A 21074-nucleotide genomic window follows, 5' to 3' on the forward strand; every position below is an offset into this window, starting at 1 on the left:
ATAAATCTGTCACAGATGTTACTTGAAAATAACATGAATGGCAAACATTTCCACTGCCCTCACACCAGACTAATATTACACATGTCCAAGAAAACTACAATAACAGATACATTTCACCATTATAACATTACATTGGTTGACATTGGTTAATATAAATCTAACACTGATATCAGTTGAAAATCACATGAATGGCAAACTTTTCCACTGCTCTCATACTGGCCTAATATTGCACATGTCTAAACTAACTACAATAACAGAAACATTTCAGCATTCCAACATTATAATGGTTGACACTGGTTAATATAAATCTGTCACAGATGTTACTTGAAAATAACATGAATGGCAAACTTTTCCACTGCTCTCATACTGGCCTAATATTGCACATGTCTAAACTAACTACAACAACAGAAACATTTCACCATTTCAATAATATAATGGTTGACATTGGTTAATATAAATATATCACTGATGTTACTTGAAAATAATATGAATGGCAAACGTTTCCACTGCCATCACATCGGCCTAATATTACACTTGTCTAAACTAACTAAAATAACAGAAACATTTCCACATTCCAACATTATAATGGTTGACATTTTATTAATATAAATCTATCACTGATGCTACTTGAAAATAATATGAATGGCAAACGATCCCTCTGCCATCACATCGGCCTACTATTACACACGTCCAAACTAACTACAATAACAGAATCATTTCACCTTTCCAACTTCATAATAGTTGACATTGGTTAATATAAATCTCGCTCAGATATTACCTTAATTTACCATGAGTGGTAAATATTTCCACTGCCATACCACCTGCCTAATATTAGACATGTCTAAACTAACTGCAACAACAGAAACGTTTCACCATTCCAACATTATAGTAGTTGACATTGGTTAATATAAATCTAACACTTATATCAGTTGAAAATAACATAAATGGGAAACATTTCCACTGCCCTCACACCGGACTAATATTGCACATGTCTAAACTAACTACAATAACAGAAACATTTCATCATTTCAACGTTATAATGGTTGACACTGCTTAATATAAATCTCTACCTGATGTTAATTGAAACTAATATGAATGGCAAACATTTCCACTGCCATCACAACGGCCTAATATTGCACATGTCTGAACTAAATGCAATAGCAGAAACATTTCACAATTCCAACATTATAATGGTTGACATTGGTTAATATAAATCTAGAACAGATATTACTTTAACATAACAGGGGTGGTAAATATTTCCACTGCCATAGCAACTGCCTAATATTAGACATGTCTAAACTAACTGCAATAACAGAAACATTTCATCATTCCAACATTATTATGCTTGACATTGGTTAATATAAATCTAGCACAGATATTACTTTAACATAACATAGGTGGTAAATATTTCCTCTGCCATACCAACTGCCTAATATTACACATGTCTAAACTAACTGCAATAACAGAATTATTTCACCATTCCAACATTATAATGGTTGACATTAGTTAAAATAAATCTAACACTGATATAAGTTGAAAATAGCATGAATGGAAAACATTCCCACTGCCCTCACACCGGCCCCGAATTAGAAATGTCTAAACTAACTGCAATAACAGAAACATTTCATCATTCCAACATTATAATAGTAGACATTGGTTAATATAAATCTAACACTGATAACTGTTGAAAATAACATGAATGGCAAACATTTCCACTGCCCTCACACCAGACTAATATTACACATGTCCAAGCTAACTACAATAACAGAAACATTTCACCATTCTAACATTACATTGGTTGACATTGGTTAATATAAATCTAACACTGATATCAGTTGAAAATAACATGAATGGCAAACATTTCCACTTCTCTCACACTGGCCTAATATTTCATATGTCTAAACTAACTACAATAAAAGAAACATTTCACCATTCCAACATTATAATAGTTAACATTTGTCAATATAAATCTAACACTCATATCAGTTGAAAATAACTTGAATGGCAAACATTCACACTGTCCTCGCACCGGCCTCAAATTAGACATGTCTAAACTACCTACTAAAACAGAAACATTTTACCATTCTAACATTATAATAGTTGTCATTGGTAATATAAATCTAACACTTTTATCAGTTGAAAATAACATAAATGGGAAACATTTCCACTGCCCTCACACCGGACTAATATTGCACATGTCTAAACTAACTACAATAACAGAAACATTTCATCATTTCAACGTTATAATGGTTGACACTGCTTAATATAAATCTCTACCTTATGTTAATTGAAACTAATATGAATGGCAAACATTTCCACTGCCATCACAACGGTCTAATATTACACATGTCTGAACAAAATGCAATAGCAGAAACATTTCACCATTCCAACATTATAATGGTTGACATTAGTTAATATAAATCTAACACTGATATAAGTTGAAAATAACATGAATGGCAAACATTTCCACTGCCCTCACACCAGACTAATATTACACATGTCCAAGAAAACTACAATAACAGATACATTTCACCATTCTAACATTACATTGGTTGACATTGGTTAATGTAAATCTAACACTGATATCAGTTGAAAATCACATGAATGGCAAACTTTTCCACTGCTCTCATACTGGCCTAATATTGCACATGTCTAAACTAACTACAATAACATAAAAATTTCACCATTCCAACATTATAATGGTTGACACTGGTTAATATAAATCTGTCACAGATGTTACTTGAAAATAACATGAATGGCAAACATTTCCACTGCCCTCACACCAGACTAATATTACACATGTCCAAGAAAACTACAATAACAGATACATTTCACCATTATAACATTACATTGGTTGACATTGGTTAATATAAATCTAACACTGATATCAGTTGAAAATCACATGAATGGCAAACTTTTCCACTGCTCTCATACTGGCCTAATATTGCACATGTCTAAACTAACTACAATAACAGAAACATTTCAGCATTCCAACATTATAATGGTTGACACTGGTTAATATAAATCTGTCACAGATGTTACTTGAAAATAACATGAATGGCAAACTTTTCCACTGCTCTCATACTGGCCTAATATTGCACATGTCTAAACTAACTACAACAACAGAAACATTTCACCATTTCAATAATATAATGGTTGACATTGGTTAATATAAATATATCACTGATGTTACTTGAAAATAATATGAATGGCAAACGTTTCCACTGCCATCACATCGGCCTAATATTACACTTGTCTAAACTAACTAAAATAACAGAAACATTTCCACATTCCAACATTATAATGGTTGACATTTTATTAATATAAATCTATCACTGATGCTACTTGAAAATAATATGAATGGCAAACGATCCCTCTGCCATCACATCGGCCTACTATTACACACGTCCAAACTAACTACAATAACAGAATCATTTCACCTTTCCAACTTCATAATAGTTGACATTGGTTAATATAAATCTCGCTCAGATATTACCTTAATTTACCATGAGTGGTAAATATTTCCACTGCCATACCACCTGCCTAATATTAGACATGTCTAAACTAACTGCAACAACAGAAACGTTTCACCATTCCAACATTATAGTAGTTGACATTGGTTAATATAAATCTAACACTTATATCAGTTGAAAATAACATAAATGGGAAACATTTCCACTGCCCTCACACCGGACTAATATTGCACATGTCTAAACTAACTACAATAACAGAAACATTTCATCATTTCAACGTTATAATGGTTGACACTGCTTAATATAAATCTCTACCTGATGTTAATTGAAACTAATATGAATGGCAAACATTTCCACTGCCATCACAACGGCCTAATATTACACATGTCTGAACTAAATGCAATAGCAGAAACATTTCACAATTCCAACATTATAATGGTTGACATTGGTTAATATAAATCTAGAACAGATATTACTTTAACATAACAGGGGTGGTAAATATTTCCACTGCCATAGCAACTGCCTAATATTAGACATGTCTAAACTAACTGCAATAACAGAAACATTTCATCATTCCAACATTATTATGCTTGACATTGGTTAATATAAATCTAGCACAGATATTACTTTAACATAACATAGGTGGTAAATATTTCCTCTGCCATACCAACTGCCTAATATTACACATGTCTAAACTAACTGCAATAACAGAATTATTTCACCATTCCAACATTATAATGGTTGACATTAGTTAATATAAATCTAACACTGATATAAGTTGAAAATAACATGAATGGAAAACATTCCCACTGCCCTCACACCGGCCTCGAATTAGAAATGTCTAAACTAACTACAATAACAGAAACATTTCACCATTCCAACATTATAATAGTAGTCATTGGTTAATATAAATCTAACACTGATAACAGTTGAAAATAACATGAATGGCAAACATTTCCACTGCCCTCACACCAGACTAATATTACACATGTTCAAGCTAACTACAATAACAGAAACATTTCACCATTCTAACATTACATTGGTTGACATTGGTTAATATAAATCTAACACTGATATCAGTTGAAAATCACATGAATGGCAAACCTTTCCACTGCTCTCATACTAGCCTAATATTGCACATGTCTAAACTAACTACAACAACAGAAACATTTCACCATTTCAATAATATAATGGTTGACATTGGTTAATATAAATCTATCACTGACGTTACTTGAAAATAATATGAATGGCAAACGTTTCCACTGCCATCACATCGGCCTAATATTACACTTGTCTAAACTAACTAAAATAACAGAAACATTTCACCATTCCAACATTATAATGGTTGACATTTTATTAATATAAATCTATCACTGATGCTACTTGAAAATAATATGAATGGCAAACGATTCCTCTGCCATCACATCGGCCTACTATTACACACGTCCAAATTAACTACAATAACAGAATCATTTCACCTTTCCAACTTCATAATAGTTGACATTGGTTAATATAAATCTAGCACAGATATTACCTTAATTTACCATGAGTGGTAAATATTTCCACTGCCATACCACCTGCCTAATATGAGACATGTCTAAACTAACTGCAACAACAGAAACGTTTCACCATTCCAACATTATAGTAGTTGACATTGGTTAATATAAATCTAACACTTATATCAGTTGAAAATAACATAAATGGGAAACATTTCCACTGCCCTCACACCGGACTAATATTGCACATGTCTAAACTAACTACAATAACAGAAACATTTCATCATTTCAACGTTATAATGGTTGACATTGGTTAATATAAATCTCTACCTGATGTTAATTGAAACTAATATGAATGGCAAACATTTCCACTGCCATCACAATGGCCTAATATTACACATGTCTGAACTAAATGCAATAACAGAAACATTTCACAATTCCAACATTATAATGGTTGACATTGGTTAATATAAATCTAGAACAGATATTACTTTAACTTAACAGGGGTGGTAAATATTTCCACTGCAATAGCAACTGCCTAATATTAGACATGTCTAAACTAACTGCAATAACAGAAACATTTCACCATTCCAACATTATAATGGTTGACACTGGTTAATATAAATCTAGCACAGATATTACTTTAACATAACATAGGTGGTAAATATTTCCACTGCCATACCAACTGCCTAATATTACACATGTCTAAACTAACTGCAATAACAGAATTATTTCACCATTCCAACATTATAATGGTTGACATTAGTTAATATAAATCTAACACTGATATAAGTTGAAAATAACATGAATGGAAAACATTCCCACTGCCCTCACACCGGTCCCGAATTAGAAATGTCTAAACTAACTACAATAACAGAAACATTTCATCATTTCAACGATATAATGGTTGACTCTGGTTAATATAAATCTAACACTGATAACAGTTGAACATAACATGAATGGCAAACATTTCCACTGCCCTCACACCAGACTAATATTACACATGTCCAAGCTAACTACAATAACAGAAACATTTCACCATTCTAACATTACATTGGTTGACATTGGTTAATATAAATCTAACACTGATATCAGTTGAAAATCACATGAATGGCAAACCTTTCCACTGCTCTCATACTGGCCTAATATTGCACATGTCTAAACTAACTACAACAACAGAAACATTTCACCATTTCAATAATATAATGGTTGACATTGGTTAATATAAATCTATCACTGATGTTACTTGAAAATAATATGAATGGCAAACGTTTCCACTGCCATCACATCGGCCTAATATTACACTTGTCTAAACTAACTAAAATAACAGAAACATTTCACCATTCCAACATTATAATGGTTGACATGTTATTAATATAAATCTATCACTGATGCTACTTGAAAATAATATGAATGGCAATTGATTCCTCTGCCATCACATCGGCCTACTATTACACACGTCCAAACTAACTACAATAACAGAATCATTTCACCTTTCCAACTTCATAATAGTTGACATTGGTTAATATAAATCTAGCACAGATATTACCTTAATCTACCATGAGTGGTAAATATTTCCACTGCCATACCACCTGCCTAATATTAGACATGTCTAAACTAACTGCAACAACAGAAACGTTTCACCATTCCAACATTATAGTAGTTGACATTGGTTAATATAAATCTAACACTTATATCAGTTAAAAATAACATGAAGGGCAAACATTTCCACTGCCCTCACACTGGCCTAATTTTACACATGTCTAAATTAACTGCGATAGCAGAAACATTTCACCGTTCCAACATTATAATGGTTGACATTGTTTAATATAAATCTAGCACAGATATTACTTTAACAAAACGTGGGTGGTAATAGTACCTAATATTACACATGTCTAAACTAAATACATTAACAGAAACATTTCACCATTCCAACATTATAATGGTTGACATTGGTTAATATAAATCTAGCGCAGATATTACTTTAACAAAACATGGGTGGTAATATTACCTAATATTACACATGTCTAAACTAAATACAATAGCAGAAACATTACACCATTCCAACATTATAATGATTGACATTGGTTAATATAAATCTATCACTGATATCAGTTGAATATAACATGAATGGAAAACATCACACTGGCCTAATATTACGCATGCACAAATTAACTTGAATAACAGAAACATTTCATTATTCCAACATTATAATGGTTGATATTGGTTGATATAAATCTAGAAGAGATATCAGTTGAATATAACATGAATGGAAAACATCACACCGGACTAATATTACGCATGCACAAATTAATAACTTGTATAACAGAAACATTTCACCATTCCAACATTATAATGGTTGACATTGGTTAATATAAATCTAGCACAGATATTACTTTAACAAAACATGGGTGGTAATATTATCTAATATTACACATGTCTAAACTAAATACAATAGCAGAAACATTACACCATTCCAACATTATAATGATTGACATTGGTTAATATAAATCTATCACTGATATTACTTGCAAATAACATGAATGGCAAACATTTCCAATGCCCGCACACCGGCCTAATATTACACATGCACAAACTAACTACAATAACAGAAACATTTCACCATTCTAACATTACAATGGTTGACATTTGCTAATATAAATATAACACTGATATCACTTTAATATCAATCGAATGGCAAACATTCCCAATGCCCTCACACTGGCCTCAAATTAGACATGTCGAATCTAACTACAATAACAGAAACATTTAACCATTCCAACATTATAATAGTTGACAATGGTTAAAATAAATCTAACACTTTTATAAGTTGAAATTAACATGAATGGCAAATATTTCCAATGCCCCCAAACCGGCCTGATATTACACATGTCTAAACTTACTACAATAATAGAAACATTTCACCATTTCCACATTATAATGGTTGACATTGGTTAATGTAAATCTGTCACAGATGTTACTTGAAAATAACATGAATGGCAAACATTTCCACTGCCATCACAGCGGCCTTACATTAAACATGTCCAAGCCAACTAAAATAATAGAAACATTTCAACATTCCAACAATATAATGGTTGACATTGGTTAATATAAATCTATCACTGATATTACTTGCAAATACCATGGAAGGCAAACAGTTTCGCTGCCCTCACACCGGCCTAATAATACGCATTAACTAGAATAACCAACCTTAAAATGATTGACATTGGTTAATATAAATCTAGCACAGATATTATTTTAATATAACATGGGTGTCAAACATTTCCACTGCCATACCAACTGCCTAATATTAGACATGTCTAAACTAACTGCAAGAACAGAAACATTTCACCATTCTAACATCACAATGGTTGACATTTGTTAACATAAATCTAACACTGATATCAGTTGAAATTAACATGAATGGAAAACATTTCCACTGCCCTCACACCAGCCTCAAATTTGAAATGTCTGAACTAACTACAATATCAGAAACATTTCACCATTCCAACATTATAATGTTTGAGATTGGTTAATATAAATCTAACACTAATAACATTTGAAAATAACATGAATGCCAAATATTTCCACTGCCCTCACACCGGCCTAATATTACACATGTCTAAACTTACCATAATAACAGAAACATTTTACCATTCCATTACCATTACCATTTTACCATTCCTACAATATAATTGTTGACAAGATACTACTTGATTATAACATGGATGGCAAACATTTCCATAACACCGCCCAAGAATTATACATGTCCAAGCCAACTAAAATAATAAAAACATTTCACCATTCCAACATTATAATGATTGACATTGGTTAATATAAATCTAGCACAGATATTACTTGAATATAACATAGATGGAAAACATTTCCTCTGCCATCACACCGGTCTAATATTACACATGCACAAACTAACTACAATAACAGAAACATTTCACCATTCCAACATTATAATGTTTGAGATTGGTTAGTATAAATGTAGCACAGATATTACTTGAATATACATGGATGACAAACATTTCCTCTTCCATCACAGCGGCCAAATATTACACATGTTCAAACAAACTACAATAACAGAAACATTTCACCATTCCAACATGATAATGGTTGACATTGGTTAGTATAAACCTAACACTGAGATTACTTGAATATAACATAGATGAAAAAAACATTTCCCCTGTCATCACACCGGCCTAAAATTAGACATGCCTGAATTAACTGCAATATTAGAAACCGTTCACCATTATAATTGTTGACATTAGTGTACGGGTTCAAACGGCCTAGAAAAACACAAACATTTCACCAATCCAGTATAACAGCGTAACAGTAATCTAATGATTACATGAATACATAATGGATGATATACATTACCACTGCGATAACACCGACTAAATATACCACAGGCCCAAACTAACTACATTACTTAAAACATTTCTCTAATCTGTTATTGCAATGATTGATTCTGTCTTAACACTCACATGAACAATACACGAGATTAGATAAATATATAATATCTAACACAGATTACTACTTCCATTACATCAACCAAATATTACACATGCCCAAACAGAACGACAACAGCAACATTTCGCTAAACCAACATTTCAAACGTTGATACTGGTTTAGATAACACTGCCTCAGATATTCCCTGAATGCATTATAGATGATTACCATTGTTATCACATCTACCAAATATTGCACGTGTTAAAAACCACTGATTTTCTAAAATGGTGATTGTAATCAACGTAGTAAAATTGATCTCATGAACTGTTGTTATGTTATGTCTATATATTAAATTCCTATTCAATTTATATTAACGGATAGGTTTGTCCGAGTTTCTTTTTCAACATTGATAGTACATTATCTCGTGCAAAACAACAGCCACCACATAAAACCAATCTAGAGTGTCCACACCCCACTTCTTTACCTATTACAGTTTTTAAAGTGTACCACATAGTACAAAATGACTCACATAGCTAGAGCCTTACACATCTTTTGACCATACACAATATTTTGTTTTCATTTTAACAGAGGATGATTTGTGTGAAACTGACAATGGCGGTTGTGAACAAGTGTGTTTGCACGTGGACGAACATGTAATATGCTCGTGTTATCCGGGATATTTGATGGACCATGAAACTCAATTATGTGTTGGTAAGTTCTGAATATGCATTGTATTCGCGAACATATAGCTTTATTTTTATTTTTTATATTTATTTTTCAGTCACTGAGAAATTGAGCAAAATGCGTGATCGTACGTCTGACACAAAAACCAAATGATTCAAATTTGAACTTGAATTTCTCAATTTTATGGTTGATTGTCGAAATGCTGATCTTTCAGAGTGACATTTGTGACATATGGCGTTGGCATTCCATTATCTGATCAAAATTGGCCATTATTAAATGTGTATAGTACATTATTAATCATGGGAATGTCTAAATGCTTAATTATTTTCGAGTTTTTAGAAGCCCACATACTGTTTTGTCTATTATAACGCCATACCGCTCGCCAACCTATTTAATCAAATGGACATAACTTTTATCACCCGCAGGTAACGGTCAAAATTAGCTAATTTTGCTCATTTTAATGAAATAAACATATCTGAATGGCCAAACTGATGATTAATTTGAATATGCTTAAGAAAATTAAATGTAATAATATGTTAAATAATAATCATGTACTTACACACGTATAATTGAGACTTGTTTTACAATACGTTATTACATTGTCAATGCATTGACATATGTATCGGAATGCCACTAAATTGTATTGAGTGACGTGGTAATCTAATCTAATATACAAACATATATAAATCTCTCACAGATGTAGATGAGTGTGAACATGACAATGGAGGATGTAGTCATTACTGTGAAAACACTGTTGGATCGTTCATCTGTTCATGCGATGAAGGGTATGAAATTGGTCCAGACGGAAGAACATGCGTTGGTACGTCCATCTTACTGTTACATCTTACAAACATTCTGTAGCAACGATCTGAATATCGGCTGTGATGACCACAACATGACCATGACAGTTCATTGAACCAGGCAAGACAGTTCACGTATTTAATGTTGCTATAATACATATGACTCTCATTGCAGATATTGACGAGTGTGCACTTGGTACTGACAATTGTGAACAAATCTGTCACAATACCGATGGGTCGTTCACATGTTCGTGCTATCCTGGATATACATTGGATCCGAATGGATACACCTGTTCAGGTATACATAAGTTTGCTTTTCCTGGGTTACTCGAAACTATACTCTACGATGATGTTTTTTTATCTATTGTTAACGATTATATAATGGTTTATCAATAGATGTTGATGAATGCTTGGAAAACAATGGAGGATGTTCACATCATTGTGAAAACACCGTTGGTACATTTGTTTGTGGATGTCCAGATGGATATATTTTGATCGATGACCAAAACACGTGCGTCGGTGAGTTATAACATAATTTCTAATTGTGGTATTGCATTTGTACATATTTTACGGCAAGTATTTATCATAGTAATATATTTACAACCTTGTAATTGATTATTGGATACTGAATAAGTATGTTCCATCAAATGTTACATTCCAGGAAATAATAGTACTATTATATTATTTTAGATGTCAATGAATGTTTGGATGACAATGGTGGATGTCAGCAAATATGCGTAAATACAGTTGGATCATATAATTGTGATTGTGAAGAAGGGTTTGTGTTGAATGACGATGGTGCAACATGTTCTGGTAAGTGTGATTAGCTAATCACTTCATTTACAATTTGGATTACCTTATTGATTACTGCCATAAAATTGCACAATCACCGTATACAGTACTGATATATTTACCCACAACGTGCAATGTCAATATTATGCGAGTAAACTATATGATACGTTATACAACTAGAAACATGTAGAATTGAGATCTCAGCTAACACTGGTCTAATTTTATTTTAAGACGTAAACGAGTGCGATGAGGAAAATGGTGGTTGTGAAGAATTGTGTATAAACACAGTGGGGTCGTACGAATGTGCGTGTATTGAGGGATATGAACTGAATGATGATGGTCACTCATGCACTGGTGGGTAACTCAACTTAGGTTTTATGTCAAGAATACTACAAGATAATATTTATGTAGTTTAATGAGATTTTTCTGTATTTACAATTTTCCACAAAAAGTGCATTATATATAATCCAAGAATGTATAATTTGACTTCTAAAATCCTATACATGTTTATATATTTATTAGTATGTTTTTTTGTTTTAATATAGATATTAACGAGTGTCTCGTTGATAACGGAGGTTGTCCTCATACTTGTCAGAATACAGATGGGTCTTTTGCATGTGGATGTGCAGAAGGATTTGTAATGTCCGAGGAAGAAGAGTGCATTGGTACGTCATCATTTATTGTGATAAGAATCTAAATTGACCAATCAAGCTAACACAACTTAAATTTTGATTATAGAATTCGCGTCTTAGTTATGTTATCTTCTACATATTGAAAATAATTTTCTCCAAAGAGCGGCATGCTTGTATTTCACACTTTGCTATTTCAAATAATACCAGAATAAGCACGAGTTAGATATGTGAATATACTATTTGTGAAATGGCGGAATGTAAACACCAATGTGGGTTTATCAGCTTCATTTATGTTGTTTTTCAAAATATATAATGATGTTGTTTATTATTTGATTCTAGAAGGCACATTACTTTTTTTTTATAAATGTTATTACTGTTTAAATGGCTCATCAAATCTACGAACTGCCTTATTGTTGAATCTCTGTGTGTTTCTCTGTATATGCAGATATCGACGAATGTGCTGTAGACAATGCAGGCTGTGAGCATAGCTGTGTAAATACATACGGATCTTTCGTATGTGGATGTCCACCCGGTTTCATACTTAGTCACGATCTGGAGTCCTGCATTGGTAAGAAAAGATAATCTGTGATACCGTAATTGAACAGCCCAGTCCCAACTTGACATTTTGATAACTGGTTTCAGTATTATAGTTGCCAACGTTGTGTCAATTATTTATCGATTATGAATATTTATGAACTAATCCACACGTGTGATGAGTGTTATCACAGGTGCATTTCCACAAAAGTTCATAATTATGTAACTAATGCATATCTAACTATAACTATTATATTTCTTTCCAATTTGCTTACCAATACAAGTGGATGTTCTCAATTTGATGCATGATGCATTTGATGCATTTCATTCTGTATACTAATAATAACCACTAAGATTTATAGAATAACAATCTCTCGGAAGATCTTGCACGGAATGGTAAATCATCTACCATTTCCATGGGTAAAAGGTAAAAAGAAAATTAAAAAAAGAAGAATTTAAAATTACATCTTCTTAGAATTAATTTCATGCTGCCAATTTTTGGAACAGTTGTCACTCAGAGGAAATAAGAAGACTGTTAGACATTTAAAGGTAATAACTGCGTAAATGTGTATACACATTTCATCCAACAATGTTTCTATTTGGCAACAGAAACATTTTACAGTCTCACGTCACGCGTTCTGTTTTATTTTGTCTTAAACGTCGCCATCTGTTCCCTCGGAATATCTACAGGTAAGACATGTTTACACAATTTATCTCTAACAAAATTTTGTTATAAAAAAGTATGATACTTGGAAACTTGCCTGTTTTATTTTTTGAGGAAAAGTTTCCTGGTTCGTTGCATAATAGTGTGTTTCTTTTTTCAGCAGGGTTACCTTTAATTTATCTTGGTATATCGACGTTGCTGGCAATAATCATAATGTGAACTAGAGACACCAATTGGATTCATGTTCCCTATAAACCGAAATCTCGCTTGCAGAATAGCGTAGCACATACAGTATATCTGCAAATATCATTTTGTAAAATAACAACTTATCAAATAAATTGAAAAAGAAATACGAACTAATCTGTTTTCTTGCCTTGCTAGCATGTTCCGTCTATTATGAAATGCGCCTTCTTCCTATAATCGGTATAGTCTCTATGAATGAGATTTTATGAGCTTCATAATTGTCTGTTGTCTCAAAACCATTCTGTATATATTGCCTCGGATTACATTACATAATTATAATATACAGTATTTGTAAATATTCAAAATGCGAGCAAGTGAGGTACTGATTATATAAGCAAAAGGCGAATTGCCTAAACAGGATATGCAAAAGTTTTCATGGAGCCCGATTATATTTCGGTCACTAACCCGAGCCTGGTGTCTTTATTTCACCTAGATGTGGACGAATGTATCAACACTGCACATGGATGTCAACACAGATGCAAGAATACAATCGGCTCCTTTGCATGTTTCTGCAACGCAGGACATGCACTCAATGACGATGGCAAATCATGCTTAGGTATTTGTTTTATTCTTTTACCATTTATCAATTATGGTTTAGTAATTAAGGTGTGGTCGAATCACAGTTCGTTTTATTTCATTTACAGATAAAAACGAATGTGAGCAGCATAATGGTGGTTGTGCGCATGCGTGTACCAACACTGAAGGTACTTTTGTATGTACCTGTCGCAAAGGGTATACGCTAAGTGCAGATGAACGTGCCTGTTCCGGTGAGTCAATATATATTGATTTCATTTTTTTCTGGCAACGTATTAGTACAAAATGCATATGTTATTCTGCCGTGTGTTTACTGAGTTGGGTTTGTTTTCAGATATAAACGAATGCGCCGACGGAAACGGAGGATGTCCCCATTACTGCCACAATACTGCGGGTTCATTTACTTGTGGCTGTGAAAGCGGTTATGTTCAAGATCGCCATGGTACTTCGTGCATTGGTAAGTTTTGTCGTGGAATATACGGTATACAAGTATAATCGCAGTTTCGTTTATCTGGATATAAAGATTACGCTCTTATTCAGATTACAATACATTTTAAAAAAATGATTAACATAGCTTATTTGGGAATTCCTTGATTATAAACATTTTCTCCACATTGTATTGTGTCAAAAATAGTTATTTAATTTTTTCACAGACTATGACGAATGCCGTTTCAGAAACGGTGGTTGTGACCAAATATGTGAGAACATCATTGGCTCGTTTATTTGCTTCTGTTTCACTGGTTATGTAATCGGAGACGATGGTGAAAGCTGCAATGGTAATTGGCCTTATAATACTTTTCAGTTTGACGAGAATACCATTGCTGGAACGGTGCAATTGGTTAACAATGATTTTTTGAAAAACCCGATGTGTGTTTGCCAGTAACCTATTATATTCATTATTATGCATTATTGAATATACTAAACTAAATTATTATAATTTGTGGGCAATTCCATTCCACGTATTAAGCATATAGTTCAATTTGAGAATGTCTGTAATTACTATCAAAATGGAAATGTTAACCAGTCTTGCCTAGTGCTTGTTATTTCGCTTCCCTAATGATAACCACCAGTCCTTGGAAATGTGTTTTTCGCCGATACGTAGATATTTGGCTTACATTACAGTAATTCACATTGTAAGAAACATTAATTCCATATACTTGTGCAAAATAACATTATTAAATTTGTGAAGCTTGTTATTTTAAGATGCGATTGATGACATGAAAATTTATTACTACTTGTTTGGTTGGCATCAATTAACAAAACATAAAGTATTTTAAGAAAATGTTCACACCCTTAATTGAGGTATTGTTATGCAAACAGTTATATTTAAATGACAGTGTATTAATTATCATGGTAATTGATTTGTGCAATTGTTGTAGATATCAATGAGTGTGGTATTCATAATGGTGGATGTGAACATCGATGTGAAAATACGATTGGGTCATATATTTGTTCGTGTAATCCTGGCTATGTAATTAATGAAGATGGGCACACGTGTTCTGGTGAGTATTTGTACAGATATATGCAGGTTGCAATAAGCTACATGGTCAACAACAGTCATCCATCTTTGATATGTTAAGGCAAAGTGTAAAAATAAACATAGATTTTGTTTTAATTTTGTATTTTGTACTGTTTACAGGGAATTCCCTTATTTCTTATAGCGTATTTCGATTGACAAGTAAGTGCATTTTATTTTATTTTATCTTGATACTCATTTGTTTGTGTTGAACAATTTCCAAAAAATTATTTTCAGTATATATGATTTGATGTCGTATTATACATTTTTTTTCTACGTTTGCATTTCAGATCAAAATGATTGTGGCGAATATAACGGAGGATGTGAACATTTGTGTAAAAATGCGGGATTGTTTGTGACATGCTTTTGTCAACCTGGCTATACACTGAATTTGGATAGCAAAACATGCTCAGGTAAATTTTCACGATTTGGCTGCAGTTTTAAACTAACACAAAAACAAAACTGAAATTACGTGATGTTTATTAAGTTGTGTTTTGTTGTGTTATGCTATAGACAACGACGAGTGTACTGATAACAACGGAGACTGTGACCATGACTGCCTTAACATTAAAGGGTCATTCAGATGTGAGTGTAGACATGGTTATATAATTGATGGAGATGGACATTCATGCAATGGTGAGACCATATTGTAAATATATTGTTATAAATAAATCCGTTGTACATAAGAAACTGATCCTCGAAGCTGAGAATATATAATTTCCGATTGTGTATTTAACAGACATCAATGAATGTGATGATATGAATGGTGGTTGTGAACATAGCTGTGAAAATACACGTGGGTCGTATCACTGTTGGTGTGCTACTGGTTTCTTGTTAGCAAGAGATGACAAAAGCTGTGATTGTAAGTAACAAGATAACAATCAAACTCGACAAATGTGTTGATGGCCACATAGTAACAATTTCGGTATAGTTTTACCTGTGGAATTTTGTGTATCGTTTCTTTTAATTTATAGTAACAAAATAACAGTGATTAGAAATTAATTTTCATGCATTCCCAACATAATGATAATTGTTTGTATCGCACAGACATGGGATGCAATATGGAACTAGATATTTTATATGACTCCAGACAAAAAGATATCATCAAGGATGGAAAACTCAATAAAAAGTCAACGCCAGAAGAATGTTGTTATGATTGTACAGAAACCCCTGGGTGTACAATCTGGACATGGGCTGAACATGACAATAGATGTGACCTTAAGAAAGGAGTGCTAAACTCATTATACAGTTATGGATATGTCTCAGGAATATCATTTGCAGGTAGGACGAGTGTACTCTACATTTCTATGTTTATTAACATTTATCAATGACGGTGAAAGAACACCCCTTCCCCTTCATTATACTTATATTCAGTCTAAGTATATTTCTTTCCATCTCAGATACTGATGAATGTGAAAACGATAATGGTGGATGCGAACATGAATGCGTTAATACCCATGGATCTTATCATTGCTTATGTAATACTGGTTATATTTTGACACAAGATACAAGGTCTTGCTTTGGTATGTACGTATAATGTATCATCCAAATAAAAAGGTAGAAGTATCAAACATGTCACAGATTTTGACTATGAATTAAGTAGGATTGTTTACTATGAACATTTTTTTTTAAAATACGTTGACAGATGTTGACGAGTGCAATGACAATAATGGAGGGTGCGGGCAAATATGCGATAATACAGTCGGCTCATTTACATGTTCCTGTGAAACTGGATATATGCTGAATATAAACGATCGTATGTGTTATGGTAAGTATATGATGAAGGTATTGTGTTGTATATTCCAGAAGAAAAAAATGTCCTGCTTTCTTGCTGCGCTATATGAATATGTTATTATTTTATAAAACACTCTTGTTTCTCTTTAAGATATGAACGAATGTGAAAACTGGAATGGTGGCTGTGAACAATATTGTATCAATATAGATGATTCATACAGATGTGATTGTGTAAGTGGGTATATTTTGAATGAAGATGGTAAATCTTGTTCAGGTAAGTAAGCAGTTGATTTAGTCTGTTATATTACACTCTGGTATGCATCGCTAAATGCTCGACAAACATGCATTCAATACATACTATTGTTTTTTTCTCCAGATAGTAACGAATGCGAGGAAGATACACATTTATGCCAACAAGTATGTTTAAACGTACTTGGTTCGTTTGTCTGCTCCTGTTTTGATGGATATGCACTGGGCCGCGATGGATACACTTGTATAGGTAACCTGCTTTTGTTGTCGTACACATAAATACAAACCACTTTAGTATATATTTTGTTCGTACATTTTGTGTTAAGTCAGCTCTTATTCTCATGTATACATAATCTGTGTTTTGTTTTTACATTTAGATATAAATGAATGCAACTCATATAATGGGGCATGTGAACATACGTGTGATAACACTCATGGATCTTTCATATGTTCGTGCAATACCGGATATAGGATAAACTCCGATGAACGAACATGTACAGGTAATAAGTTTTCCCTTACCATAATCGGAAAAGACTGTTCTGAACTATGACTATGTGAAATGATTGCGAGTTACACACAGCTAATTACATGTCATATTTAAAAACCAAATAACCCACAATTCTGGTCACTCAGTAATATATTGTTCCTTATTCCTAGACATAAACGAGTGCGATGGAAATAACGGTGGATGTGCACACGTATGTGAAAACGTAGCAGGAACGTTTGAATGTCTCTGCCACAGAGGTTACGTACTGAATAGCGATGGTCAAACATGTTCAGGTAACATTTTCCACGGAAATTGATATCTAATAATTCGATGTCTGGGAGTAACACATTTTATAACCACTTTGCTTTTTACCGTTTGAATATTGATTGTAAGGGATTTTTGAATACATTTTCAGATGACAACGAATGTAATGTCAACAATGGCGGTTGTCAACACATATGTGAAAACACAGATGGGTCGCATTCATGTTTCTGTAATAGTGGTTTTTCATTGTCTGGCGATGGCAAAACATGCAATGGTGAGTATTACCTTGTTGAGTACAGAACTACTTAGGTCAGTCTACGTGTGTACATCTTGTTAGATAATGAACACATGTTTTCGAATTATTTTTCCTGTTACAGATCACAACGAATGTCGTGAAAATAACGGCAGATGTGATCACGTATGTACAAATATTGATGGGTCATTTACCTGTAGCTGCCAAGATGGTTATACCTCAAGTACCAATGGAAAATTATGTTCTGGTAGGTTTCAAATGTGTTGTTTGTCTGTTTGTTCGTGTATTTATTTATTTATTTATTTATTTATTTATTTATTTATTTATTTATTTATTTATTTATTCATTCATTTGTTTGTTTGTTTGTTTGTTTGTTTGTTTGTTTATTTATTTATTTATTTATTTATTTGTTTGTTTGTTTGTTTATTTGTTTATTATTTATTTATTTATTCTACTGTAGATAACAATGAATGCGACATTGATAACGGAGAGTGTGATCATATCTGCAACAATACTCGTGGTTCATACGAATGTGATTGTAGAAATGGATATATACTAAACAGCGATGGACATTCTTGTGATGGTAAGATTTCGTCTACTCAACAAATATTTCCGAAATAAATCAAGCTATTTGACGATATACATAATTTCAATCCAGGCTGGTGCGTACATTTAACTTTGTTATCTGGATGTACTTACGTGTGATAATAAATAACCAGTATATGTCGGAATTTCTGTTCCGAACCATTGGTAATTTATAATTATTTTGTTTTTTGCTAGACGTTAATGAGTGTAATAATCATAAAGGTGGTTGTGAACACAGTTGTCAAAACACGTACGGGTCCTTTATATGCACATGCGATCTTGGTTTTGTGTTATCAGTCGATGGTTTTACATGCATTGGTAAGTCACATTTATCTCCAAAGTGAATGTATGCATATACGAACAAAGTTTCTCTTCAAACACGGCCTCTGTAGTTAATATATTGATCTCAATAATAAGTATCACATCGATACTCAATAATAAGTATCACATTTCAGATATGGGATGTTTAATGGAACAAGATATTGCCTATCCAGGCGAAAATGCGGAGAGTATTATATTGACTGGAAACAGTGATACTCCGGAAGACTGCTGTATTTACTGTACTGACACACAAGGATGTACAATTTGGACCTGGAATCAACATAACAAACACTGTTTTCTTAAGAAGGGAAATTTACAACGAAAATATCATCACGGCCACGTTTCTGGAATTCCATATTCAGGTATGGTAATTTATGCAAAAATGTATTTATTTGCACTGCAATTCTCACCAGTGACGGAGATCAAGCGTTGATCTTCATAAATTAATGAATTAATCGATAATTATTATGTTCGAGTGTACCAACATACAGTTAGTCGGATAATAAATTAATCAGTTTTTAGCTAATGATGTAATCCATTGTTTTGTAGATATAAACGAATGTAATGTCAATAATGGTAGATGTAGTCATACATGTGTTAATACACACGGAACTTATCACTGTATCTGTGACACTGGTTACGTACTGGACTCTGATTTACGAACATGCTTAGGTAGGTGTTGTAAATATTTTATATAAACAAGTGTAGATGATGGCGGTTTAAATTTCTGTTTCGCTTGTTTCTATCATGTTTACACTAAATTGCTTCCTACTTGAACACCATATAACGTTTCCTATTTCAATGCGAATTTATAATTGTATTTATAAATAGTGTCATGTATAGAGACAAACAAATTTGAATTTAACGAGATACAATTTCGCAGAATACGCCAGGTATTTGGTCCGTTCCATAGGTGGCAGCTTTATAATATTTAACAATCATGCAAAATATCATTTTTTAAAATGAATCTTATTTACTTGTGTTTTCTGTAGACTACGATGAATGTACAGAACGAAATGGGGACTGTGATATGATTTGTCAAAACAGCCCTGGATCGTACACATGCTTGTGTGAATTAGGTTATATATTAAACGTTGACAGAAAAACATGCTCCGGTACGTATTATGAGATGTAAGAGTATTTCATTTGATTATAAGACTACGTGACAAGATGATTTTTGACAGCGTTACTTTGATGTTTAGTTCACTGTAATTACATTATCATTTAGATATTAATGAATGTGGTGAGTTTAATGGTGGATGTGATCATAATTGTGCAAACATAGATGGGTCTTATATCTGTTCTTGTTATCCGGGCTATGCTTTACATAGTAATGGACACACATGTTCAGGTAA

The 21074-nt window shown here is 32.8% G+C and overlaps 2 protein-coding genes and 1 long non-coding RNA gene across 3 annotated transcripts in view; all 3 read left to right on the forward strand.

Annotated features, from left to right (window-relative positions):
* LOC146734650 (uncharacterized) overlaps positions 1-13313 on the forward strand; it is a 36671-nt gene extending 23358 nt beyond the window's left edge. The window contains exons 12-19 of the mRNA XM_085508091.1: positions 10016-10138; positions 10809-10931; positions 11087-11209; positions 11308-11430; positions 11602-11724; positions 11935-12057; positions 12249-12368; positions 12781-13313. Coding sequence (XP_085364217.1) covers positions 10016-10138; positions 10809-10931; positions 11087-11209; positions 11308-11430; positions 11602-11724; positions 11935-12057; positions 12249-12368; positions 12781-12917 — 995 coding nt within the window. The 3' untranslated portion in view covers positions 12918-13313. The remainder of the gene's footprint in view (positions 1-10015; positions 10139-10808; positions 10932-11086; positions 11210-11307; positions 11431-11601; positions 11725-11934; positions 12058-12248; positions 12369-12780) is intronic.
* A 1314-nt stretch (positions 13314-14627) lies between these two features.
* On the forward strand, positions 14628-15813 carry LOC146734651 (uncharacterized). Its single transcript, XR_014931629.1, has 3 exons — positions 14628-14767; positions 14964-15086; positions 15690-15813. It is a non-coding gene; the product is annotated as an uncharacterized LOC146734651 (long non-coding RNA).
* A 354-nt stretch (positions 15814-16167) lies between these two features.
* The window catches only part of LOC102801759 (uncharacterized), a 51594-nt gene continuing 46687 nt past the window's right edge, over positions 16168-21074 (forward strand). The window contains exons 1-18 of the mRNA XM_085507581.1: positions 16168-16177; positions 16340-16462; positions 16566-16688; positions 16874-17107; positions 17227-17349; positions 17472-17594; positions 17712-17834; positions 17937-18059; positions 18187-18309; positions 18467-18589; positions 18712-18834; positions 18938-19060; positions 19274-19396; positions 19594-19716; positions 19854-20081; positions 20269-20391; positions 20712-20834; positions 20948-21070. Coding sequence (XP_085363707.1) covers positions 16168-16177; positions 16340-16462; positions 16566-16688; positions 16874-17107; positions 17227-17349; positions 17472-17594; positions 17712-17834; positions 17937-18059; positions 18187-18309; positions 18467-18589; positions 18712-18834; positions 18938-19060; positions 19274-19396; positions 19594-19716; positions 19854-20081; positions 20269-20391; positions 20712-20834; positions 20948-21070 — 2317 coding nt within the window. The remainder of the gene's footprint in view (positions 16178-16339; positions 16463-16565; positions 16689-16873; positions 17108-17226; positions 17350-17471; positions 17595-17711; positions 17835-17936; positions 18060-18186; positions 18310-18466; positions 18590-18711; positions 18835-18937; positions 19061-19273; positions 19397-19593; positions 19717-19853; positions 20082-20268; positions 20392-20711; positions 20835-20947; positions 21071-21074) is intronic.

The sequence above is a fragment of the Saccoglossus kowalevskii genome, chromosome 14 (genome assembly GCF_978046115.1).
Source record: "Saccoglossus kowalevskii chromosome 14, keSacKowa6.1, whole genome shotgun sequence".
Classification (NCBI taxonomy): Eukaryota; Metazoa; Hemichordata; class Enteropneusta; family Harrimaniidae; genus Saccoglossus; species Saccoglossus kowalevskii.